This window comes from Pipistrellus kuhlii, unplaced genomic scaffold (assembly GCF_014108245.1).
Source record: "Pipistrellus kuhlii isolate mPipKuh1 unplaced genomic scaffold, mPipKuh1.p scaffold_m20_p_5, whole genome shotgun sequence".
Lineage (NCBI taxonomy): Eukaryota > Metazoa > Chordata > Mammalia > Chiroptera > Vespertilionidae > Pipistrellus > Pipistrellus kuhlii.
This window is the reverse complement of record NW_023425551.1, coordinates 70,378,397-70,403,620: the sequence shown is the minus strand read 5'-3', so window position 1 is coordinate 70,403,620 and position 25,224 is coordinate 70,378,397. Positions and strand designations below refer to the sequence as shown.

The 25,224-nt window shown below is 42.1% G+C and overlaps 1 protein-coding gene across 3 annotated transcripts in view; it reads right to left on the bottom strand.

The window, feature by feature from the left end:
• Window positions 1–2,587: 2,587 nt before the first annotated feature.
• The window catches only part of TNFRSF21 (TNF receptor superfamily member 21), a 72,794-nt gene continuing 50,157 nt past the window's right edge, over window positions 2,588–25,224 (bottom strand). For all 3 annotated transcript variants that reach the window (XM_045573295.1, XM_036413850.2, XM_036413849.2), the window contains 2 exons: window positions 5,800–6,028; window positions 2,588–4,023 (listed from right to left, as the gene is read on the bottom strand). In XM_045573295.1, coding sequence (XP_045429251.1) covers window positions 3,794–4,023; window positions 5,800–6,028 — 459 coding nt within the window. In that variant the 3' untranslated portion in view covers window positions 2,588–3,793. The remainder of the gene's footprint in view (window positions 4,024–5,799; window positions 6,029–25,224) is intronic.

Below are 25,224 nucleotides of genomic sequence, written 5' to 3'. Positions count from 1 at the left end.
CCCTGAGATTCTGATGTATTTGGTCTGGGGTACAGCCTAAGCATTGAGTTCCCAAAGCTCCCCTGCTCAGGCCAATGTGCAGTCAGGACTGAGAGCTTCTGCTGTAGATTTCAACCTGGGTTGCCTGCCTGGAAATCTCTTTGGATCAACAGGAATGGTTTACTTCCCTCTCGTGGAATTAGTGTAATCTCCATTATTAGCGCTACTCTGTGAAAGCAGTGCATAATCTCAGGCCACTCAGTGTGATCCAGGAGGCCAGCAACATCCACATCACCAGGCATCTGACCCCCAACTACTGACACAGAATCTGCATTTTGACAAGATCCCCATTTCACTTTTTCATTCAAGTTTAGGGAGCTTAGCAGAGTAGCCTTACTCTGCTGTACACCTGAAACCAAAAAATGTACATGGTTTATATAAGTAGTACACGGCTTATATAAGTAGTAAACTAAAAAATGTACATGGTTTATATAAGTATTGAATGTGAACTACACTTAAAATTCTTTAAGAATAAGTAAGAGCGTTTGAAACAGTGGGGAAAAAACTCTGGCCTGCCTTTACAGACTAGACTGCTCGTTCCCGGTGATTCTTGTCTCCATGATGGTGGAGAACCACTGGAGCACACCCAACTTGTCCCCAGGGTACGAGTCATTCTCTCCTTTGCAAAGCAGCCCAATCTGATTATATTTAACCTAAATCATCCCCAAGGAAACAGTAGTCTCTCTAAAGAAAAACCTCTCTTCCCTAGCCCTTCATAATACTGACGAGTCTTTCCCTTGTCCTGGTGATCTCCATTAGGCTTCGACTACCCAGCGTTTGCACCGATTCCGTTTCTTACTTTTCTGGTTACTCCCACCCACCACCCCACACTGGAAGCCTTCCAGTTCAACACACCCCTCAAACTACACAGCTCAACCCAGAGGAAACCTCCAACATGAGCGAAGTAGTATAGAAAGGAGACGATCAACTCAAATCAGAATATTGTATTTTTAATCATGCAGCAGAAGGTGGCTTTGTGTTTTGTTTTTAGAAAAGCTTTATATCATGCTAACTTAATATTTATCTTCTCTTTAACCACACTGCTATATCCCTTTCCCCTGGGTCTTCAAGAGACACTACCAATACGTTCACAATTATGCATTGAACATAAGTATAGGGCTTTACTTATAACCCATGTACATTTCATCACTTGACCTTTTCTCACTGTTTCAGTCGGATGGAATTCTTGTTACTAGTCTTGGGTAAACAGCCTTGGATTCAGGTTCAAGTCTGACCTCTACAATTCTGCTGTAGGGCTTTACACAAGCTCCTTGACCTTTGTAAGCCTCCTTTTCACACTGTATAGATACAATAATAGTTCCTATCATAGGCCAGTTGTAAGGACTCAGTAAGATAATGTAAAAAGCTCTTTGTAAAGTACAAAGCTGTGCAAATGGTTAAGAGCATCCCCAAGTTTTGAATAATTCACACTTATTAACTGTAATATTTTTGCATCCATTGTTTCTCACTCTCACAATAAGTGGCCATCCTGAAATCTTCTGTAATAAAAAATCTATGTCCTCCACTACCATCTATGACCCATTCAGTTTGCCTTTTCTTTAACCTTTTTTTTCTTTTTTCTTTTTTCTTTCTTTCTTTTTTTTTTTTTTAAGAGAGAGGAAGAGAGAGTGAGAGAAAAAAAAAACATCAACACGAGAGAAACAGACCAGATCTGTTGCCTCCCTCAACTAAGGATCAAACCTGCAACCTGCGAATGTGCCCTGTCTGGGAATTGAACCCTCAACCTTTTGGTATTCAGAATGATGGTCCAACCAACTGAGCCCCACTGGCCAGGGCTAGTTTGCTCTTTGTGTGTGTGACTTCTTGTCTTCTGTCCACAAAAAAAGAGGGGAAACACAGCCTGAGAACCAGTTAAACCCAGGATAGTTCTCTAGAAACAGCCATGTGGAAGTGGATGAAACAAAAATACCTTGTCGTGTCCCTGACACAGGCCAAAGTGTTCAGACAGGGTATCTACTTCCAGTTTCTCATGGGAAGAAGAACTAAAAATTGCTGATTCTAGCCATTGGAATTGTTGAGCCAAGGTTCCCAAGATAGGCTGTGATAAAATATATGATAAACATAATGTAATGTAATATATCGTACCATAAGATTTCTCCCAGCCTTACTGCCAAGATAAAAGCTACTCGGGGCAATGTGGTTTCATACAGAAGCCAATAAACTTGTATAGACCCCAGGAGTGGTAAGTTTCCTAGATGGAAATGAGTAAGACGAATATACTCCAAGCCCTCACCATTTATACCTGTCCATCCCTAAATCCTCATTTCATAATACAGGGACAATCTCGAAAACAGGACGCTCAGGTTTACACTGTGAAAGACTAGGAAATGCTAAGCCACTTAGTGCTCCGGAGTCCTTCTCTGTGAATCTCCAGGGACTTTTCCGGATACAAACTTTTGCTAATTTGCAAGATTTACAGAACAGAAAGGCTGAGGTTTTTATAACCTAAATATCTTCCCAAGAAATGAATCAAAGAGTTATAACATGAGCACATGTACAAGGCAAGGATTCAATATACTCAGACTACTCAGGTAACAAACACCTAATATTTATTAATAAATTAGTACACTTGAAGGCATTTTTTTTCTGATATCAGTCCCTCACCACTATCCACAAACCCCGCCCACACGAAGGGAGTCCACACCACCTTTGATTTAGAATCCGACAACTGAGCATTAGAGAGTATGTTTATAAATGGAAGCAGAGGTGCAAATATATGACAAGAGCTCTTACAGACAGCTGCAGCCACTTTTAATTGACGTGATTGAATGATGCAGGAATCCCACCGAGACCAAGGCTTTGATCCAGGGCAAACTGGACCTATCTCTACGTGTGGATAAAAAAAACAAACTTGAAAGCAAAGCAGGGCAAATTCCCTATGGAAAAGGTGCCCTGGCACTCAGCTGTGGCCTTCCCAAGTGCAGCAATATGTTCCCGAACAGCTTGACCCCTAAAAGATGAAGTTCAAGTTCTTTGGTGGTCCAATGGTTAAGCCACTTCAATAGCAGGTCCTGGTGGCTTGAGGGTTTCACGTCTCCAGCCCAGAGTGCATTAGTGTAAGAGGAGGACGAGTGATCAAGCATTCTACATGGTGTCCAGGTGAAAACCAGACAATTGGCAACGGTGTGGTCAAGTTTCGGCCATGAATATGAACAACGCAACAAGGCATATGAAAAAGGCAATGCAACATCTCACTGAATTACAGTAATTCGATGGGCTCTTACATGTCCTTCATCCTTAAGAAAATTCGCAAGTGACAATCATAAAAAAAAAGGGAAGAATAAAAAACACAGATGTGGAGGCTGAGACACGCAGACTGCCGACAGAATTCACAGGGCGCCATCACACTTTCGCAGAGGCTCACAGTCCGGTGCGCTGGAGCAGTCTCAATGCGTTTGTGCTACATGAAGTGAACGTAAAGTGTGCAGAACAACTTGGAAAATACGTAAGAAGGCAAGACAGAGAAAATACGGAACCTAAAAAAAACTTTAGTGGCGGGTATTTTGCAACAGTTATATCTTGAAAAGGTTTATAAACTAACTTCCCAGAAGGGGGGAAAAAAAACAAAAAATAAAGGAAAGGACTCAAAAGACTGGCCATATACTCTGTTATACACACACACACACACACACACACACACACACACACAGACCAAAAGCAACAACAACAACGAGAAAACCAACCACTCTGACACTAAGATGAGTAACTTCCAGAGTGCAGTCTCCCCTGCATCCTACAGCAGGTCGGGAAGATGGCTATAAACAGAGTCTAGGAGGGTCTGGCTGGCTTCCTGGCTCTTGACGCCAATAATCTCAAATAGCCGGTCCAGCTTGTCCTCAGCCTGAGGAATCTCTTCAATCACACGCAGCTCCTCAGGATTCAGAATGTGGAGCATGTCATCAAAAATAGGCTGCAAGTCACAGGGGTCCAGGCGAACCTGCCGCAACACCGTGTCCTTCTTTTCTGCACAGGGAAGAGGAAACAGGGAAGGGGACAGAGGTAAAGGGACTGTGCTGGAGGCCAGGGAGGACAGCTAAGAGTGACAGCTACTCTCTCCCCGGGCTATCCCCAACCTACCACCCCAAGGTGAGTGACGGAACCTCTGGCATACTAGAAACAACACAGGAGTTTTTATTTGCATTGCATGTAAGAAAGCAAAACAATATTTGCCTAATAAAGATCAGACAAAGATCTGCTTCAATGGGTTGTTGATGTGCGTGTCTTTTAACAGGACCTTTGCCTATCCCTAAATGACTTTTAAATTCTTCTAAAACTCAGAAGGAAAATACTGTAATACCTTTTTAAAAATCTGGAAAACTACTCCCCTACTATTTTTCCCAACAGTAGTTTGCTCACTAAACAAAAGACCTCAATCCACCTTTCCCCCCTCTGTTTATTCCAAGTAAATGAAATCTAATTATATGATTGTCTACTTATGACGCCATATTTTAAAACTGAGCTACTAAGAGCAAAAAATACATACATAAGAAAATAATGCTTCTTGGGTCATGCCTTGCAATGGGGTGAGAAACTATAACTTATCTATATAGATATATAGATATATCGATATATAAAAGCCTAAGCAACCATTCGACCGACAGGTAACTATGATGGGCAATGAACACCAGAGGGCAGATGCTCTGACTGGTAGGTTAGGTTGCTCCTGGGGCCCTGTCAGCCCTGATTCTGGTTCACCTGCACCCCAAACCCAGAGAGAGGGAGCCCGATTCCTCACAGAATCAGCCATGGGTTAGCTTGTTGCTGGGGCCCTGTTGGGCCCAAATCTGGTTCAACCGCACCAGATTCCCTTTCAATGTGCACGAATCTGTGCACCGGGCCACTAGTTATTATAAAAATCTTCTCACCTGGCCGGCATGGCTCAGTGGTTGAATGTCAACCTATGAACCAGGAGGTCATGGTTAGATTCCTGGTCAGGGCACATGCCCAGGCTGTGGGCTCTATCCCCAGTAGGGGGCATGCAGGAGGCAGCCAACAAATAATTCTCTCTCATCATTGATATTTCTCTCCCTCACCTTCCTCTCTGAAATCAATAAAAAAATATTTTTAAAAAGCTTTCTCTAAAATATAACACAAAATATAACTATTTTACATAAGATAAATATAAATATGAAAAGTATTTAAAATATAAGCATGTAAAATAGAACATATTTTATAAATTATAAAATATAACCCTTCACGAAAATATAACTGGAATTAAACAAACTAGGAAATTCCTAACAAAATATCTGTCATTGATATAGTGTGCATGTCGATTCCTCACCCTGCTATTAAAAACTAAAAGTGGTAAATTACGTACCAAAAGTACCAACCCATAATGCTTAAAATATTGTTATTTACAACTAACCTTAACAGTGAATTTTAATTTGAGTCACTAAAACCTATATTTCAGCCACTCAACTGAGGCTAATGCTTTAAATCTGTGTTTTCTGCAAGCTTGGTAAATAATTTTCAGAAAACCTGCCAGACTACATATTATCAGACCTTTTCTGAAACACACGTTTGATAGCATCATGAGGATCAAGGGTGATGGACACTCCCCGGGAACAGGCTCTCAGAGAGGCAGCCGGGCTGTCAAGAGTTTCCACGTGGATCCCATAGGCTACTGCCACGATTTATCCCGGGCCAGCCTCCTCACACTGTCGGGACAGGCTCTCTAGGACCGTGGAAGTGGCAGGGAGTCGTCCTGAGGGCTCTGTGGGGAAGGCTTCCTGTCTGTACCTTTGGTAATAAAGGAGCCCGTCCTGCTCAGCGCAGAGGAGCCACTGGATGTGGAGTCGCAGCGAAGAAGGGGCTCGGACTCGTCCACGAAGAAGCCCTTGCTCTTCTCCAGCGGGGAGGGCTCCACGGTCAGGAGGGTGGAATTCTCAAGTTTCGGGTTGGGGCTGGGGATAGGGCTTGGGCTGAGTGGGCTGGGGCTCATCGGGAGAGCCAGTTTGTCGGCATCCAGCTGTGGCAGGGAACGACAAGAAGAATGTGTTTAATTATATACTTAAAAATTATATAGAGAGAAAATGAAATTAAAATTTTCTCAAATGCTTTTCCATCTCATTTAATATTTTATAGAAATTCTCCTATTGACAGTCCTTACTAATTTATCATATTATTGTTAAACACACATACTCACCGTATACAACACCTGAAAAAAATTTTATTAATTTTTTAAAGGGAGGGAGGGAAAGAGACATCATCAATGTGAGAGCGGAGCATCAATGGTTGCCACCTGCACATTTCTACTATTGATAGATAGAGCTCAAAACCAACAACCTTTCAGTGCATGAGATGATGCCAAACCAACTAAGCTGCACAGCCAAGATTACACAGACTTTTATATCCTTCAAAAACATACATAAGAATATCGAGCTGGCACCTCACAGGAGTAGAACTGGACAGAAAACAAAGGCAAAGATCTCCGACTTACAATGTAATTTTGCAGAGCTGGAAAGGTCTTAGATATTAACCGGTATATTCCTCTCTGATATGGTGTGAATTATGTCCCTCCATCCCCAATTCATATGTTGAAGCTGTCACTCCCTGTATCTCAGAATATGGCTGTATTCAGAGATAAAGCCTTTGAAGAGGTAACTGAGCCCTGGCCAGGTGGCTCTCAATTGGTTAGAGCATTGTCCTGATATGCCAAGGTTGTGAGTTCAATCCCCAGTCAGGGCACATACAGGAATCAACCAATGAATAAATAAATAAGTAGAACAATCAATCTCTTTTTTTCCTCTCAAAACAATAAAATTTTAAGAAAATCTTAAAGAGATAATGAAGGTACAGTTGTGTGCTAATCCAATATGACTGGTGTCTTTATAAGAAGGACCAGACACACACAGAGGGAAAAGCATGCGAAGACACAGGGGAGAGACAACATCTTCTCCGAGAGAAGTCTCAGAAGACACCAACCCTGGGGACACCTTGATCTCAAAGGTCTAGCCTTCAAAATTGTGAGAAAATAAATGTCTGTTGTTTAAGCTTCCCAGTCTGTGCTACTTGCTTATGGAAGCCCGAGCAAAGTAATTACACCCTCTCTTTACAAGTAAGGAAACTTACAGAAGTGACTTAATTAAGGATTCTCAGCCAGTAAGTGCCAGAACTAAGTCTAGACTCTAGGTTTCCTGGTTTCCATTTCAAACTAGCTCAGGAATTAAAATTGTTTGAATGAACGAGAACAGAACCCCCAAAGCGTAAGCACAAAGCTCGCCTTCCGTAGTGGGCACCAGAGAGACAATAACAGAAAGCAAACGAGATGGTTCAGATGGAGAGAGTGAGCTTCACGGCCCCTCGGACTGGTGTGCAGACAAGAATTAAAGCAGGCTGACAGCATGCTGCAGCTTTGGCCAGGCAGGGTAGAATCAAGGCTGTACCCGGTGTATAGTGGTGATGGGGGAAGTGATAGCGTTACCACCCCATTTTACAGGTGAAATGACAGAGAGGTCACACAGCTCCTGGGAGAAAACCAGTGTTCACCTCAAGTCTGCCTGCCACCTCCACATAGCTCTGTCGTTTGACAATACACTTCAGAACTCTGGCAGGTACACGTGGTATTCTCTCCACTTTATCTTTTCATTGGCTCTTCTGGCATGGAGGAAAATCTGGGAGCAGGTCACCTAGGGCAGGATTCAGGGAGTGATGGGCACTCTTCCCAGAGCTATTAATCACTACTCATTAGAACCCTCATGACGTCACTCACACAAGTCAACTTCAAGTTCCTCAGCCAAGAAGACATTGACCCCGCCTTTCAAAGCATCACGGGGAGTAGTTGTAAAACGCACAAACACAACTGCCTCTTTTACAACCTTTAAGGCCTAAGGAATTCTTGCAGCAGACTGCAGATTCTGAGGACCACTGATTACCTCACATCTAATGGTGTTCCAAGAGCATTTTTCCTCTGTACAACCACCCACACCTCACTTTTGCTTCCAGTGCAAGTTTAAGACATTCCCGGCGGCCCCCGTCTGATCCAGAGACAAGTTTTATGTATATGCTTTTAACATTTTATTTCAATAGGCCCTGGCTTGTGCCCCTGCTCCCTGCAAATGGACACGGCCATTCATGCCAATACACGGTTTTTATTCACTCAGACAAAGAGCACTTGTCTACACTCTGGTTCTCAGGGACGTTGCATTGGACAACATGGTCAGTCAATATAGTGCACTATTCTTGCTTAAAAAGAAATTCCCACCCACAAATCACATGGTAACTGGCTAAGAAATAAGATGTCCACCCACCTATTTCCTGAACTCAGTTCAAAATATTAAATATTTAACCCCCTCCCCCACTTTTGCCAAAGGACCGATCCTGTAATTTCCAACATAACTTAGAAAGACAGAATGCCGATGTGATGCTCTCTTGTAATTAGAAATGAGTCAAGGAATGAAAATGCCCCTAGGAATTGTTTTAGCATCACCACACTGGAGCTAAGCTAACATTTAACACTAAAGCCAGAGACCATGACAATCATCTTTCTAGAAAATCTATTCTGCTACTAAGGATACCCAGTAGCTGGTTGCATTCGAGACTTCTCTATAAAGTTCTACGCATTTTTCCCCCCTCTAAAAAAATTAAAATAAATAAAATAAAAAATAAAATAAAATAAAAATTGGCCGAAACCGGTTTGGCTCAGTGGTAGAGCATCGGTCTGCAGACTGAAAGGTCCCAGGTTCGATTCCGGTCAAGGGCGTGTACCTGGGTTGCGGGAACATCCTCAGTAGGGGGTGTGCAAGAGGCAGCTGGTCGATGTTTCTTTCTCATCGATGTTTCTAGCTCTCTATCTCTCTCCCTTCCTCTCTGTGAAAAATCAATAAAATATATTTTTAAAAATAAAAAATAAAAATAAATAAATAAATACATAAATAAAAATTGATCCTAGGAACTTACTTTTTTCCTCCTTACTTTAATATTTACAATATCCCCCCAAAATTGGCTTGCAACACAGCATGTAACTCAAGCCCTGGGTTACCTATGGTAGCTCTCATCAGAAATTGAGTCATTGGGATATTTGGCATCAATAAATTCTTTATTTTATTAATTCAGAAAGTCCTTGGTTCAGTATTGTTTACAGCAATAGAAGAACACTTATAAGAAGATTTAGAAACTGAAAGAGAAGACAGATATTCTAAACAAGAAAGCCAGATTTGCACAGAAGAGGGTCTTTTCTTACAAAAGCTTTGAGCATACACTTTTCAAAACAGTCACAAAATGAGTAACTTAATTTATTCCTTATGCTTCTTTGGGCTTTCCAAATTCTCTGCAGGGACATATTAACTTTATAATTAAGAAAACAATAAATGTTATTTTTGAAAGCAGTCACCACTGATAAGTATATTTTCCTTCTGTTAACTTGAAAATGTTGTGGCGCTGCCTCTTTTATTTATATCGGTAGCCAAGAAACAGGAGAGCTGGAAGAGCATCTACTTGGCTGAGCTCCTCTCTATACTTTTGTTAAACGTTCACCAGCACAAAAAGGCAACCTCCACACACACACACACACCCCAACTTCTTGCAGTCAGGCAGATATTAAGACGAAAAAGAAAGGCCCCCAGGAACCTGGGCCAATGAAGGAAATGTATCCACCAGATATCTGAAGCCCCTTTGGAGACATGTGAAAAGTATGGTTCTTTTTGTTTTATAGCCATGAGGTAATCGTGCTAACTTGGAAGACTCAATTGAGAAATGAGGTAGAGACAGTAAGACAGACCAAAAGGGAGGGGGCAGGGATAATAAAGAAAGAACAAGCCCAAAACAGATGGTTCTATTGTGGAAACTTCAAGAGCATGTACTATAGTTTGGCCAAATGAGCCCCAAATGTCCTTTTGATTAGTTTCTTTCCATGGAAGTACACTTAGTCCTTCCAGAGGCTGAAGCTATTAGTCCAACCTGATATGAGAAGAGATAAATGGTTTCCCTGACTCAACAGCTGAGTCACATGTAGAGGAGCTCCACTGCTTACCTGACCATCTTCCTTTGATTTCCAGAGCCATCAAGAATGAAAAAACTATCCAAATCGGTGAGTAAACAGGGTGTTGACTGAAATGTGTGAGTTTGAACACCTCTGGGCTACTGAGGTTTGTAGCCGTGTTTATGAGAACAAGGATGTAACTTTTACTTGTGTTGCACTGGAATAAGCCATTTCCAGTTGTGTCCTTACAACACTCACCCCTACTGAGTGCTCACTCTGGGTGCTCCACCAAATCACAACCAGAAACCGAAGCTGCAACTTAAGTCTCCTCTTCATATCAAACCAAATGACCACTTCCTGGTTGCCTGGCCTTCCCTAAGATGCTAGGAAATGGAAGGTCTAGCTCCTCGGGAGGGTGGAGCCGGAAATGGTAAAGGCAAGTCCTTCCAAGCTTAATCCAGGAAAACAAGATGTTGAGAGCACTTTTCTTCTCTCCTAAGAGCTAGCAGCATTTCTGAATATATACTACCGACAGGAATGCGCCCAGAACACTGGCTCAGAGCTATCTTTTCAGCATGCATTTCCTTTTCCCCACAGTCAACTCCTAAAAACCAAAGTTATGAAAATCCTGGAATATCGTTGCAAGGGAAGGTGTGATCTTAGAAAAACCATTTTCTTCTGCAGACCTGTTTCCCTGTTTCTAAACCAAAAGTCTAGACAAGTCTGTCCAAATTATGTCATTTACTGTTTGTCTTCCTGTTGCTATTTCATTCTCTACTCCCATCCCAACCCCCATCCCAAATCCCTTTCTCCTTCCAAGTTACCACCAACTGGTACACTCAACCAAGGTTTACCTCTGAGTTAATTTCAATTACTACCCAATTACAATCTCCCTGTGGATGCACAATCTGTTTTCATAAAACTAATTAACAACTTTGATGCCTCAGTAAGCCCCTGAAATGAAGCAGTAATTACCCAGCCTGGGTGCTCCTTAACAATCTGCTAAAATGATTCAACTTAACCCCCTGGCTCCTGGCACTGACCATTTAGATTCCAGGAGACGCCCCTTGTCCTCTCTGTAGCCAAGATATGCCTCAAGAAGAAAGCTTCGTAGAGTCAAAAGTCACCCTTCCAACTAAACTTTTCCTCCGGACCTCATCTAACACTTAGAAAAATTTCCATCACTTTAATAATGGTTTTTAAAAGCCTATCTGCTAAATTCAATGAAGAATTGCTATTCCATCTGAGTTGACCAGCTTGTTACACAGATCCAGTATACAAAAAGAGACTTTAAGAAATAGGCCATTATTAATACTGTACAAAATGAACCAGCATGAAACATATGTAATCCATTTGCTGTTGAGGTAGCCTTTTATTAGCTCCATTTTACAGATGAGAAAACTGAGGCTCTAAGACAGGGGTCTTCAAACTACGGCCCGCGGGCCGAGGAGTCTGATCCGGCCCGCCAGGTTTTTTGGGCAGTGAGCACAGCCGAGGTGTTACAGTAGGAATTAGTAGTTCATATAGTCCGGCCCTCTAGCTCTCTGAGGGACCGTGATCTGGCCCCCACTTTAAAAAGTTAGAGTCTAAGAGGTTAAAGCAACCCAGTCAAGATCACCAAGCCTCAGGATTCAAGATCGGATCTATCAAGTTTCAACTAATCCTCTTTGCCAAGCCTTGTCACTTCCCTGTCTAGACCCACTGAATTTAGGGAAATTGACAAACCCTATGAACTCAATATAAAGAGTCTACGGAGCTGCCCTGGCCCCTTAGCTAGAGGGAAGGAGTCAGAGACAGGGTCTGCAAGGATCTGCCACTCAGTGGCAGAGCTTACATCCCAACTGGCTGACTGCTTGGAGATAAAGATGAGAAATTCTGTAAATACCAATCACTTCAACTGTAGCCAATAACTTTGTTGTCTATTTGAAAACTAGAGGCCAGGGGCAAGAAAATTCATTTACTGGAAGGGGGGGAGGGTGTTCCCTCAGCCCAGCCTGCCCCCTCTCACAGTCCAGGAGCCCTAAGGGGTGGGAGGCAATTCAGTGATCATGGGAAGGCGATGCCCCCGTCACACCTCTGCTACTGCCACTGCTGGCAGCACAAGCCTTGGCCGGCCCTGGTTACTTGAGCTTTGGGTGGCCCTGGGCACCATCCAGGGGCTAGGGGGCTGAGGGGACTGGAGGACTCCAGAGGCAGGCACACAGAGCGGCCAGACTCTCCTGGGGGCAGGCCTGGCCATGCCATGTGCCTGTCACCCTGGTAGGGCTGAGAGGACTGTGGGCGCCACCATCTTTGAGGGCATGGCAATCAATTAGCATATTCCCTCCTTATTGGCTGTGGATGCCACCATCTTAGTGAGGGTGCGACTGTCAATTAGCATATTCCCTCTTTATTAGATAGGATATTTCAGATGCCAACAAACAAATTCCATTTTATTAAAGCTTTATTTCAAAGAAATTAATACACAAATAAATACATAACTACAACTATTTAAGGACTATAATATCTAAAGCTTGTTTCCCTGCTTTCACAGCTGCTCATGTAAATGAGATTCATGACCTCCTTTAGGTCTATGTTGTAAGTGCAATTGAGCTCCAATAAAAACAAGCATTATTCTCCTTGCCCTATAAGCATCTCTTGATATCTGAATCCATTCAGTCCATTTTTATAAGAATTCAGATAATAAGGAATGCTTTGTTATCCAAATCCAGGATTCCAGCTATAAAGGAGGGCTTAGGTACTCAGAGTTACCAGCTCTGATACCAAAGAAAATACTTATAAACATCGCTCTCTCCCTTAAAACAATCAAACAAAAAACAAAAAACACAAATATACCAACAACAAAATCAAGGCAGATTTCTTTAAAATCCTAAATGATAGTTTTACAGGCGGTGTTAATGAAATTGGACCTTGGTTCTTGAGTTTGTTTGGCAAAGAAAGTGTTCAGAGCCAAGAACTCAAATTATAAGAATAAGTTATTCAGAAAGTTAGAGGTAATAGAAGGACCCTTAAAGCTTAGGAGAGAGAAAGGCAGAAGTTAACAAAGGCTGAGGGGAGGACCTCAACACTATCCTCATCAGCTTCATGCTGATGTGCCAAAATCAGATGTATTCCCCGACTTCATCCGTCCTCAGATGTGGGTGACGCAAATGGCACTACCTGGATGTTTGTTATCTCCTGAGTAGGGTGATATAAGTTATTTACCCTCTGGTTGGAAAGAAGTGTAAACCACTTACTCTTGGTTAGGGAAGATAGGACTTTGCGGTTTATTAGGTGGCTGTAAACTGCTTGGCAGTTTAACTGTCTCCGTTTCCTTATCCCTCTTGTCCTGCCTTACCAACCTGTCTCAATAGGAGACAATGATTTTAGATTCTTCTGAGTGTGAATTCTTGTTAAACTCATCCCAGTGTAGGGATTTGGGCAAGGAGAATCCACATTTACTCAGCATAATTTTTGCAAACAAAAGGAAAAAAGTTGAAGAAAATAGGCAGATGCTAATTTTTAAACTTTTTTTTTAAGTGTTAGGTTATCAGTTATCAGAAATTTGGAGGAAGTCTTAGAAATGAAAATATGAACTACAAACATACACTCCCATGAAGCAAAATGATAAAATGCAAAAAATTATTGAATCTAGCTGATACGTTTATAGGTGGTGGTTGTACTGTCCTTTCAACTTCGTTTTGTAAGTCTTATTTTTAAAACTCAGGAAAATAAATTTAAAACATGGGCTAAGAGCCAAATAACCTTATGACAAAAATCCCCCAAACATTTCCTCGTCTTTTCATTGTTTAGGCTTTTGTTGTCTTTCTCTCTTTTTTCTTCTGCCCAGCCCAGACCACAGGAAAGGGAGCAAGAGTGCTTCCATTGCATAGGTAGGGAACAGCGCTGACACTTAAATCTAAAATCGTCCATTGGCCGAAACCAGTTTGGCTCAGTGGTAGAGCATAGGTCTGCGGACTGAAGGGTCCCAGGTTTGATTCCGGTCAGGGGCATGTACGTTGGCTGCAGGCACATCCCCGGTAAGGGATGTGCAGGAGGCAGCTGGTCGATGTTTCTCTCTCATCGACGTTTCTGGCTCTCTGTCTCTCTCCCTTCCCCTCTGTAAAAAATCAATAAAATATATTAAAAATAAAAAAAATAAAAATAAATAAAAAATCGCCGAAACCGGTTTGGCTCAATGGATTGAGCGTCGGCTTGGGGACTGAAGGGACCCGGGTTCGATTCCAGTCAAGGGCATGTACCTTGGTTGCGGGCATATCCCTAGTAGGGGGTGTGCAAGAGGCAGTTGATTGATGACTCTCTCTCATCGATGTTTCTAACTCTCTCTCTCCCTTCCTCTCTGTACAAAAATCAATAAAATATATTTTAAAAAATAAAATAAAATAAAATCATTGGCAAGTAGACATTGTTGACCTTACACTGCCTAGATCACCCTGAGGTTACTGTGACACCGTCCAGTAAGCCAAGATAACCGAAATAGGGAAACTGAGAAAGATGAACTGAACAAACGGACAGAACCATTTACAGCAGTTACAGCCTTCCTAGAGATAACACCGAGGCCTCAGTTGTATTTCAGCTCCAGATCCAGAAAAGCAGCAAAACCAGGTGGGTGACACCGGAACCAGCTGCAATGACTAGACACAGTCACTGACACTGACCAGCCCTGGAGGAGCACACCCAGAAAACTGACCAACATTCTGCTGAAACCCTCCCCTGAAACCTCACCTGAGATTCCTGCTTGGAGAAAGAGAGAAAGCTTCAAGACAAAGGACCCATTGCATGCCCTCTCTTTGGGGAGCAGCCCTGCCGTTCCCCTTTTCCCTCTTCTTCCCCCACAGGCATGCATTTTCTAAATCCCAAAGGTCCCCACAAGGCTTGAACCAGGGAAGCAATGGGCAGCAGCAGCTGGCAGCTCATACCAGGCTAAGCCGTAGACCTGATCTCAATGTCCCTTTTCTCTGATTTCCCAGACAGCGAGGGCAGCCTAACATGGGCTCTCGTGTTGTTTCTTCTATGCCAGCGGTTCCCCATCTTTTTCTGGCCATGCCCCACCTAAGCAGCTCTAATGTCCTGATGCCTCCCCTGTGACATATGGTTCTTATTATTCAAAAAGCGAGCTCCTATTCACCTGGAGGAAGCCTAAAAGCCATTAACTTGGTCTAAACAAGCTTCCAAAGAACATGGCATCCATGAAAGAGAAAAATAAAAGCGTGAAAGGACAATTGAAGTACTGAGGAAGAAATCACTAATAAATTGTTAATAATAATAATAATAATAATAATAAGTGATATGAAAAGGTAGCAAATAGTTTCAAAACATAGAGAACTGAAATGTATAAATGTCACAAAATATATTTATATACTGCATATGAGGCCCTTAGAACCACAAGAAATGCAAAAAATATTCACTGTTAACAACTCCTTCTCAAATTGCCCCCCTTAAAAATCAAACCGCCCCCTTGTGAGGCATGTGCCCCCCGTTGGGAACCACTGGCCTACGCTATGCCTTTCCTTGTTTTACCGCCCTGACTTTAATAAATGCTCATAGTCACCTGGACTAGCATTGTGAAATTTTCCCTGCATGATGTCAAGAACTTACTGGCTGGCCTTGGCAGACCCGCCAAGGGCCAGATCCCCTTTCCAGTAACAACTGGAGATCATGGTGTAGAAGCTGGAATAAGAGTGAATGCCAAGCTGAAACCAGTTTGGCTCAGTGGATAGAGTATCAGCCTGCAGACTCAAGGGTCCGGGTTCGATTCTGGTCAAGGGCATGTACCTTGGTTGTGGGCACATCCCCAGTGGGAGACGGCTGATCAATGTTTCTCTCTCGTCGATGTTTCTGACTCTCTATCCCTCTCCCTTCCTCTCTGTAAAAAAATCAATAAAATGTATTAAAAAAAAAAAAGAAAAAAAGAGTGAATGCCAAGATGCACTAGACCACAGGGGTTGCAGAACCCAATGAACACTATGCACTGCCCAGGTGAGTTGGGGGCAGAGCCTGCAGAGTGAATTCACCCAGCCTCAAAGGGCTCACAGGATTAACTTGACTGAAAACTGCCAAACACCCATCACCCACCCTAGACCTGTCCAACAATCGGATGATGAAAGGATTTTGTTTCAACGGCAGCCTTACTTAAGACTACATTTAAACTTTAGCCCAGCCTAGCTGGCCAGGGTGTGTTTCTCCCTTAAGTGCCCCAAACCCCGGAGAAGGTAGCTGCTCTGGTCTTGTGTATTCAGTACACTAGTATGTCATCTGTGAATTCTGATCACTTCTAAGAGTTAATTTCAAAAGGCTACAAATCCTGAAGGCCACACATCCACCTACATTTAAGCCAAGGTGAGAGTGGCCAATCCTTGCCCTAAGCAAGAGAATTGTTCCTCTTCTGGAAGCCAGGGGGAAACCACAGTGCTGTGCAGAGCGGCCAAAGCTGGTAAGAACCAGCCGGCTCTGGAGGGCAGAGGGCAGGGCGTGTCCCGCCCAGCTGCTGGTGCATGTGTCTGCAAGCTGTCCGGCCACTGACATCAACAGTAAGGCTGCAGCCCTGAGCTGACTCACTGACTGAGACTGGCTTTCTCAACCAAGCGGTCTGCCTCCCTTGGTTCAAAGTCGGAGTCCACTCACATTCAGTCATACTGCCGAGCCTCTAAGAGCTCAGCTCCATGGAAACGTGGCTATCATGCTGTTGGAAATGATCTCGTGTGTCCTCAGCTTCACTGAATGAGACATATTAGGAAGCCTTTCCACACACAAAAAGCCTCTGGACAATTCTAACCATGAAAAAAGAAGTTGCACAAAGCAGGCCATAAGGCATTGTGGAGGATAGAAAGTTCACAGGAAACTCGTGACTTTGACCTAAGAAGGCTTGAGCTCATCTGTGACTCAGATGTTTTGAACTTGCCAACTTTGATTAGATTAGCATTATTTCATAAAATGGCCCATTGGATTCATGTCATCATAATGACACTCTATGTAGCACACAATTCCAAAGGCTCAAAAGGGGTTACCAAGAAATAGACTTCTCCCTCGCTAGCCACTGACTTCAATCTCTGGCTTTGAGGGTCTCAGCTACTCAGTCTCACTCCCAGGTGGTAACCACCGTTACCAATTCCCTGTGTACTTCCAGAAATACTCTATGCTCACACCAATACAGAGGTATGTATATTCCTCACCCTACCCCAGCTCTTCCTTTCCCTTTCTTACAACTTTTTTACATTCCTTTTTACAACATGTGACACAGTGTACACATTGTTCTACTCTTTGCCTTTCCCCATTTGAAAGCAGTTTTGGGGGTTAGCACATAAAGATCTGAGTCAGTCTTTTTGACAAGTTCATATCGTCTCACTGCATGGATGTCCCAGGAATTACATAACCAGCGCTCTATCGGAGGGCATTTGTGTTGCCTCGCCTCTTGTTATGACAAATGATACTGTAAGGAACACTTGTGGGACCTGGTGCTAGGAATGGAATGTCAGAGGTCAACTGACAGTTACTCTGGTAGCTAACGACAGATGGCCCTCCACGAGGACTGGGCCACTGCACAAACCCATTATCAGTGGATGCTGCTCTCTCTCTGTTCCCTCACAACACAAGAATTTTCAAGGCCATACCTTTCCCTCTTTGCCAGTCTGAGTGGTTAAAATTATCTCTCTGTAGGTTTCGATCCGAACTTTTCTTTTCAGGAACGAGGCTTAAAATCCGTATACCTTTAAGAGCCTTTAGTATTTCCGTTTGTGTGAGCTACCTTGTTCACAGACTGCCCATTTTCCTTTTGGGTTGTTGGTGTCTTAATTAATTTATAAAAGCTCTTGTTTTTTGTTGTTGTTTTTTTTTAAGGAAATTAACCTCACATTGCAAATAACTTGTCCCAGTTATTTTGTCTTTAGATTTGCATGTTTTTCAGCTCATACAGTTATTTAAGTAGTTACATCTTTCTTGTAAGTTTCTGTGTTTTATATCACTCTCAGAATATGAGCTTTACCTACTATTGTAATTATAAAATTTAAAAATCCCATTTTTTCTCTAGTAGTTTTTGGGTGATAAGCCACTGTAATGAGTGGTCATTCCAGCTTCTCCCCTGACTCAGCCCAACTGTGGAGAAATCAAAATCCCCTCTATCACAATTGTTTCATGGGAAATTCACGAGTGATAGATGTTTCAAGGAAATGGTGAGGGAAAAGCAATTTAAATGTTGAAATTAATTGGTACGTAATAAAACCTGCCACCATTCCCCATCAGCAAGTGTACCCACTATTAGCACCTGGGCTGTAATTCACAAGCATGGGTGGAAAAGCTAGGCCAACAGTGGAAGCTACTAAGCTTTATCCAGATATGTTTTGGCTTAAAAAAAAAAAAAAGAAAGAAAATATGATATTCAGCCTTGGTAATTGATGAAGGAAATACGCCTCTTTTCACAATATTGATTCTGATTTCTTCCCAATGAACATTTTGAGAAAGCCAGGGAGTGTGTAGAATAAGGGGCTGAAAATGTCATCAACTGATAGACTCAGCCTTTTCTGAATGCTGAGCACATACATGTCTCCAGAAGAAAATAAAAGCCCACCTCAAATCCTCTATATAGCAGTTTCACAGAATATACCCTAAAGGTTGGTTTACAAACCTATCCCTCCTCTAAAAATGTCAGCATCTGGAGGGTTGATTACGTTTTTCTGTTTTGGGATGTGTGTGTGAGTGTGTGTGTGTGTGTGTGTGTGTGTTTCATTTAGTATCTTCAATGCTTGTTGCAGGGCACCAAATAGAATAGGTGTTCCATGAATGTTTACTGAATAACTTGCTTGTGTTAAACCATTTCATCCTTAAAGACTATGGGGGCGGGGGGGGGGGGGGGGCGCGCATGAGTATATGTGTGTATTGGGAAGGGAGAGTACATCAATAGCAAGACCCAAAAATCTGTTTCCCCAGCTTTTCTTTTTGTAACCTAAATACCTCAAGCTCAACTACTATATATATTTCATTAATTCTATGATGCATAGTATTTTTCTCACATTTTAACATCTCTGAAATAGGGATGTATCTTACAACTATAATTGGCAAAATTTTTATGCATTTCTTAGCCTAGAAATAAAAATACTGCCACATAACGGCAGTATTTGGTACATTTTACAATTGACATGGCCTTCAACAAAATACATAATACATTTTAATTCCATTATTTACCCATACCTTGCATGACCATGCAGCTTACTAGGCATTTGGGACATAATACTCAGCAAATAATGCTTCCCTGTCTCCTTAATTTGCATTATTGAAAGTAGAGTGGTATTACTTGCTCGAGTCTAAAAAAAAAGAATGTGGAATTTAAATTCTGACATAGGATACACTGTGCCCCTACTATATAATGTCAAGTGCACTAGCTATCTTTCTATATACACTCACTATCTCTAGTCCTCACCAGGTACTTAACAAGGCAACTATGGGGGGAAAAAAACCTGAGGCTTCGAGACACAATAGGATTTGCTCAAGGTCACACAGTGAGTAGCAAAAGCAAGATTCAAACCGAATCCCAGAAGAACACAACCAAACTCTTCCATTTGTCAGTCCCTTCCATTAGTTCTTGGAGATTCAAAATTCAAACCCAGCACTCGGACATGAAGTGGCATCTTATTCCTATACTTTTAATATTGCAGATCAGTGAGTGGCTTCTGAAAAGCTTGCAATGGAGAAAAACAAAACAAGATTCTGAGTAAATCAGATGTCCTTTGCAGAATCAAAGGTTTGGGAAGCCCCACCAGTGAAAAAGCAGGGAGGGGGCTCATGAGGCAGAAACCAGATGGCCAAGTTTTAGGGGAAAGACCAAAACACAGTCTGTTTGTTTTAATGACTTTCAAATCAACTCATGCATACCTGCCCTTGTTTTTTTATGTGGGCGGGGTATTCCTGCTTTCTGATACTATCTTATATTTCCTCACGCACCCACACTTCTATTTAACATTTGCTTACCCACTGAATTGTTATCATTTGCACACGCGTCTCCATCTCGGCCCTCAAGCTGTCGAAAGGCAGGGCTCAGTGTTCTTTACATTGTACCAGGCCCCTAGTCGGTGCTTGAACAAAGGTCGTGGACTAACTGAATGAAACCTTAAAAGATGATAAGAAGTAGTACAGCCTGAAATGTCATTCAAACTCCAAAGGCTTATTCACAGACATCACGTCTCTATGCACAACGACCACCTTACACACAAGCATCGTTCAGTGTACCTGGGCCTGTTATGTGTCAGCAATCCTCTTACAAGGTCTCCTCATCACCCCAGGAGTTCCCCAGAGCCAAAAGGCACACCCCACAAATTAAGTAACCTGACCTTAAATAGCCTCACAACAGAGGGCAGGGGCTAGATCCACGCAAGCTGAGCCAAGATCTTAAGGCCTTAGGACAACAATCCCTATTTTGTAAGAGATGACCAACTGGCAAAGTGAAGACAAAGACAAATTGGAATAGCCAAGAAGCCAACAGTTACGTGTGCAGCTGGCATGTGCCTCAACTAGTCCTCTCTACAGTGAATTTCTGAAAGTGGCTGGTCGCAGGCAGGTCTTAGGTAAGGACAGCTGCATCCTGCAGCTGGTTAGCAAAGCCCAGTAACTGTAGTTCCCTCTGGGGCAGAAGCCAAGACCAGGCCCAGCGCTCTTCTGACTGTAAATCTCTCAGTTGATTTTACAAAGCAAAGCTCCAACAAAGAGTCTACTGTAAGGAGAGAGAGAGAGAGAAAGAGGGAGGGAGGGGGAGAGAGAGAGAGAGAGAGAGAACGAACACTCGCTGTCTCTGAAATGTATTCCATGTGGTTTCTGGAAAGAATAAGATACCCTTAGAAAGAATCAAATCATTCTACCACATACAAGTCAATAACAACATCATTGGCTTCGGTTCCATTAGTTGTTAAATTAGTGGTTTTTACCTGCCTAACTTTATGGAAGGAGGGTTAAGATCAATTCTTTACACTTGTGAATCTCTAGTCAAAGCAGACAACTAAAGTAACACTATTATTTTAAACTATTGTGGTAGTTTTTAACATTATCATTCTTAAATGTACACAAAATTCCTTCATCTTCCCCTTTTCAAAGGGAAACAACAAAGGCACGCTGGAATTCAAATCCCACTAAGCGTCACTTTAATACTCCCTTTTCTATATCCCACAATTCTGCAAGCTATTACCTCATTTAATTCTGGTAACACTTGAAGTCCCATTTTAAACAGAAAAATCCGAATCAATAAAAATGCAAACAAATTCACTCCCTTCAAGGTTGTGTGTTTTGGTGGGATGGGGGGAGTTTGCACTGATTAAGCCTACCTATATATACAACGTTTCAAAAAGACGAAAGCATAAAAGGGAACCCAGACATTCAGTTGCTCAATGTTGCTTCCCCTTTCTGACAGCTACTGAAAGAACAAACTGTTATCTTCACACATACTATCACCTTTGTTTCTGCACTAGAGAAAACATCCCTGCCAGCCTAGGAACATTGGCCCGGGCAGAAGGAAGTGTTTACCATGCGCTGGAATGTCCGGCCCTTGGGTCCTGAGGCCCGATGGCAGCCCCTGTGCTCCATCGTGCACTTGAAGCAGCCTTGGAGCTGGGAGCACCTCCCCACGGACACTAAGTAACCCCCGTGGCAGGATTTAGGGGATCTATTAGTACGTGTATGAATTGGAGCTGTTAGAAACATTCCTCCATCTCTCCTACCTCCAGGGCCCTGGAATAACTGCAACTATTAATAGGATAGTCAGTAAGTGCTGACTGTGGGTCCCACCTAATTCTCCCAACAGCCCACAGTTCCCATTTTCTCTCAGGGAAGCACGGAGGCAGAGAGGCCAAAGGATTTACCATAAAGTCAGAAGCAGCCAGGCAGGAATTTCACCCGCCCGGCACACACCTCCACACTGATGTTGCGATCTGGAGTCTTAATGGCTGGTTAGTTGTACATCCAGTACTCCCCCCTCCCACTCTTGTGGATTTACTCCCTTAAATTATATAGGTATGCCTAAATTTCTCCCACTACCTACACACTACCTTCATGGCACTGACTGTCTTGCTTATTCGTCTCTGCATTGCCCAGAGTGCCAGGAATGATATTGCACACATCATGTCTTATGTAATATAGATTTTGAAATAAAATCACATCATCTCCTCTGCTGTTCAGCAGGGGAAACATCAACCCAGGCGTGCAAGTACTGAAGGAAAATAACTGTCAAGCTTCAATTCTATTTTGCAACGCTCCTTCAAAGTCAACAGGCAAGTCATGCAACTCATTGCTGGGGACCTGCAAGAAGTATCCTGAAGGTCCAAGAAGAACCATCACAGGTAGAAGGTGAAGCTACAGGGAGAAATGAAGAACTGCAGAAAAATATGTGTTTTAGGGTTAAGAAATGTGCAGTGTTAATATTCATGACAAAAAAAAATTAATGCAAGAAGACTAAACAGGACTAAAGTCTTCTGAGGCTGTTGTACTGTTTGGAAACAGTAAGAAGTGCACATTTATATCTAAGATGTTTCTCATAATTGAAGTCTGCATGTTGTAATCTTCATGGTATCCACAGAGTCAAGTGGAAATGTCTAACTGACAAGCCACCAGAAGAGAAAGTGTGAAATAGCATGTGGAATAACAAAAAATACTTGATTAACCCAAAAGAAGACAAGAAAGAAGAGGCAGGGAGGTTGCGGGATGGGGGGAAGGCAGATAGGACAAATACAAAACAAATAATAAGAGAGCAGATTTAAACCCAAATATGAGTAATTACATAAAAAATATAACCACACTGAAATCCCCTAATTAAATGGCAGACACTGTCAGACTAGATTTTTAAAAACCTTATATGTATGCTACTTACAAAAGACTTTCTTTAAATAAAGCTACAGAAAATAAATAAATAAAAGTAAACGGATAGGGGGGAAAAAGATAATATACAATTTGGAATGTTGTGTTAGGCTTTTGTTTCATTTTGTTTTTTAAATACTAGCTATGGTCAACAATCAATGATTCTCTCTCATTGTTGATGTTTCTATCTTTCTTTCCCTCTCCTTTTCCTCTTTGAATCAATAATATGTATGTATATATTAAAAACATAAAATTTTTTTAAAAGTTTAAAAAAAAATAAATAGCTTTGGCCAAGGCCCAGTAAATTCCCATGATTGTCCCACTGCTTTGCTATTGCTTCTAAATGCTTATGTCCTGGAAAGGGAAGAGTCGATATAATTCTGAAAGGCTGGGTTCACTTTAGATGTTTAAAGAGAGAGTACATAAAAATGCATCTCATACCCAAGATAAAGAGTGACGTGGTGAATGGTTAAGTGTGGTGCAATATTATTCAGTGCTAAAAACAAATGAGCTATCAAGTCATAAAAAGAAGTGGAGGAAACTTAGATGCATATTACGAAGTGCAAGAAGCCAATCCGAAAAGGCTACAGACTGTATGACTCCAACTATAGGGCATTCTGAAAAAGACAAAACTATGGAGACAGTAAAAAGATTAGTGGTTGATGAAGGTGCAGTAGGGGAAAAGACATAAATAGGCAGAGCACAGAGGATTTGGGGAATAGTGAAAATATTCTGTATGATATTATAATGATGACTATGTGTCATACACTTATCCAAACCACAGAATGCACAATACCCAGAGAGAACCCTAAGGTAAACTATGGGTTTGGATGATTATAATGTGTCAATGTAGGTTCATCCTTGGTGAGAAAAAAGCAAGCCAGACTGGTAACATTAATAACGGAGGAGTCGCCGAAACCGGTTTGGCTCAGTGGATAGAGCGTTGGCCTGCGGACTGAAAGGTCCCAGGTTTGATTCCGGTCAAGGGCATGTACATTGGTTGCGGGCACATTCCCTAGTAGGGGGTGTGCAGGAGGCAGCTGGTCTATGTTCCTCTCTCATCGATGTTTCTAGTTCTCTATCCCTCTCCCTTGCTCTCTGTAAAAAATCAATAAAATATTTTTTTTAAATAATAATGGAGTCTATGAATGTGTGGGAAATCTCTGTACCTCCTCAATTTTCATTAAAACCTAAAACTACTTCAAAAGAAAAAAAAAAAAGGTCTAAAAGAGAGAGAACTCAAAGAACAGTGCACCAAAAAGTGAATTTTACTATATAATTTTTGAGTATAAAAAATTTTTTTAATGAAAAAGTCAGGCTCTGAATGTGTTTAATTTAAAAATGGCTAACAGGCTACCATGGCTAACAATGAACCAGCTGTTCCAGACAGAGGTCACTGAAAAGCACACTGGGGCTGATCCTTTGAGTGGAACATAGGTACCTCATGAATGGGAACAAGCATTAACCATTGTTAAGCGCACATACACATGCAGTAGTTTTTACACATTAAGAGTCCATTAGCTCCTGGGGCAAAGTCTCAAATCCCCAGCAGCCCCACAATGCACAAAGAATACAAATCCATTCTCAGATGGGAAAAGTCAGTCTCAATTATGCCCCCACGGTTCTGATTCCTTGTTTGACTCTGACAGATCTCAGAGGTAAACTCCGAGCCTACAGTTACATACTGTGCAGCTTGTAAGATCTGGCAGCCAGAAATCCATGCTCGTACGCTATTAAATTAGAGTCCAGAATGCTGCAGGACAATGATGGGCATTATTAAAACATGGAACAAGAAGCATAATGTTGCCTTCTTGGCCTCCATCATAACACGCAGGCTATACTAGCACCAAAAAGAAAGCTGTAAGAGGCTTTGATGCCACTGTTTCATAGAAAATAACAAAAATTATATATGAGGGGGGCTGTTTTGTATTATAGAGGAAATAGAGCAAAGAAAGAACCTAGAAGGTGCCACAGTTTGGTACTTGGGACTATTCTGCTTATTCAATGACGCAGTGGTTTTTCTTGAGTCACCTTCCTGGATATGCACTTTCTTGATTGGAGACTTTAGGCCCACTGTTCCTAGCACCTATGACAGTGCTTAGAAATGAAGTAGGTACTCAATAAACTTTTAATGGAACTCCATGGAAGCATCAGTGAAACATAAAAAAGTCACTAGTGATAGTCATTACCTTTCATCATCATTACCACCCCCCCAAAATAGTACCCCAAAGACAAGGTCCAAATTCTAAAGTGATTGTTGAGTGCACACAGAGAAATGAAATGGACTTGCAGAAACCAAAAATGAAGCAAGTTTTAGTAAGCTTTTGGCAAATCTGACCCAACATCACAAACCTCAGGCGGTCCTAATCGGGAAGAATTGACTGTCACCTAAATCACTGCTCTCCCTAAATTAAAAT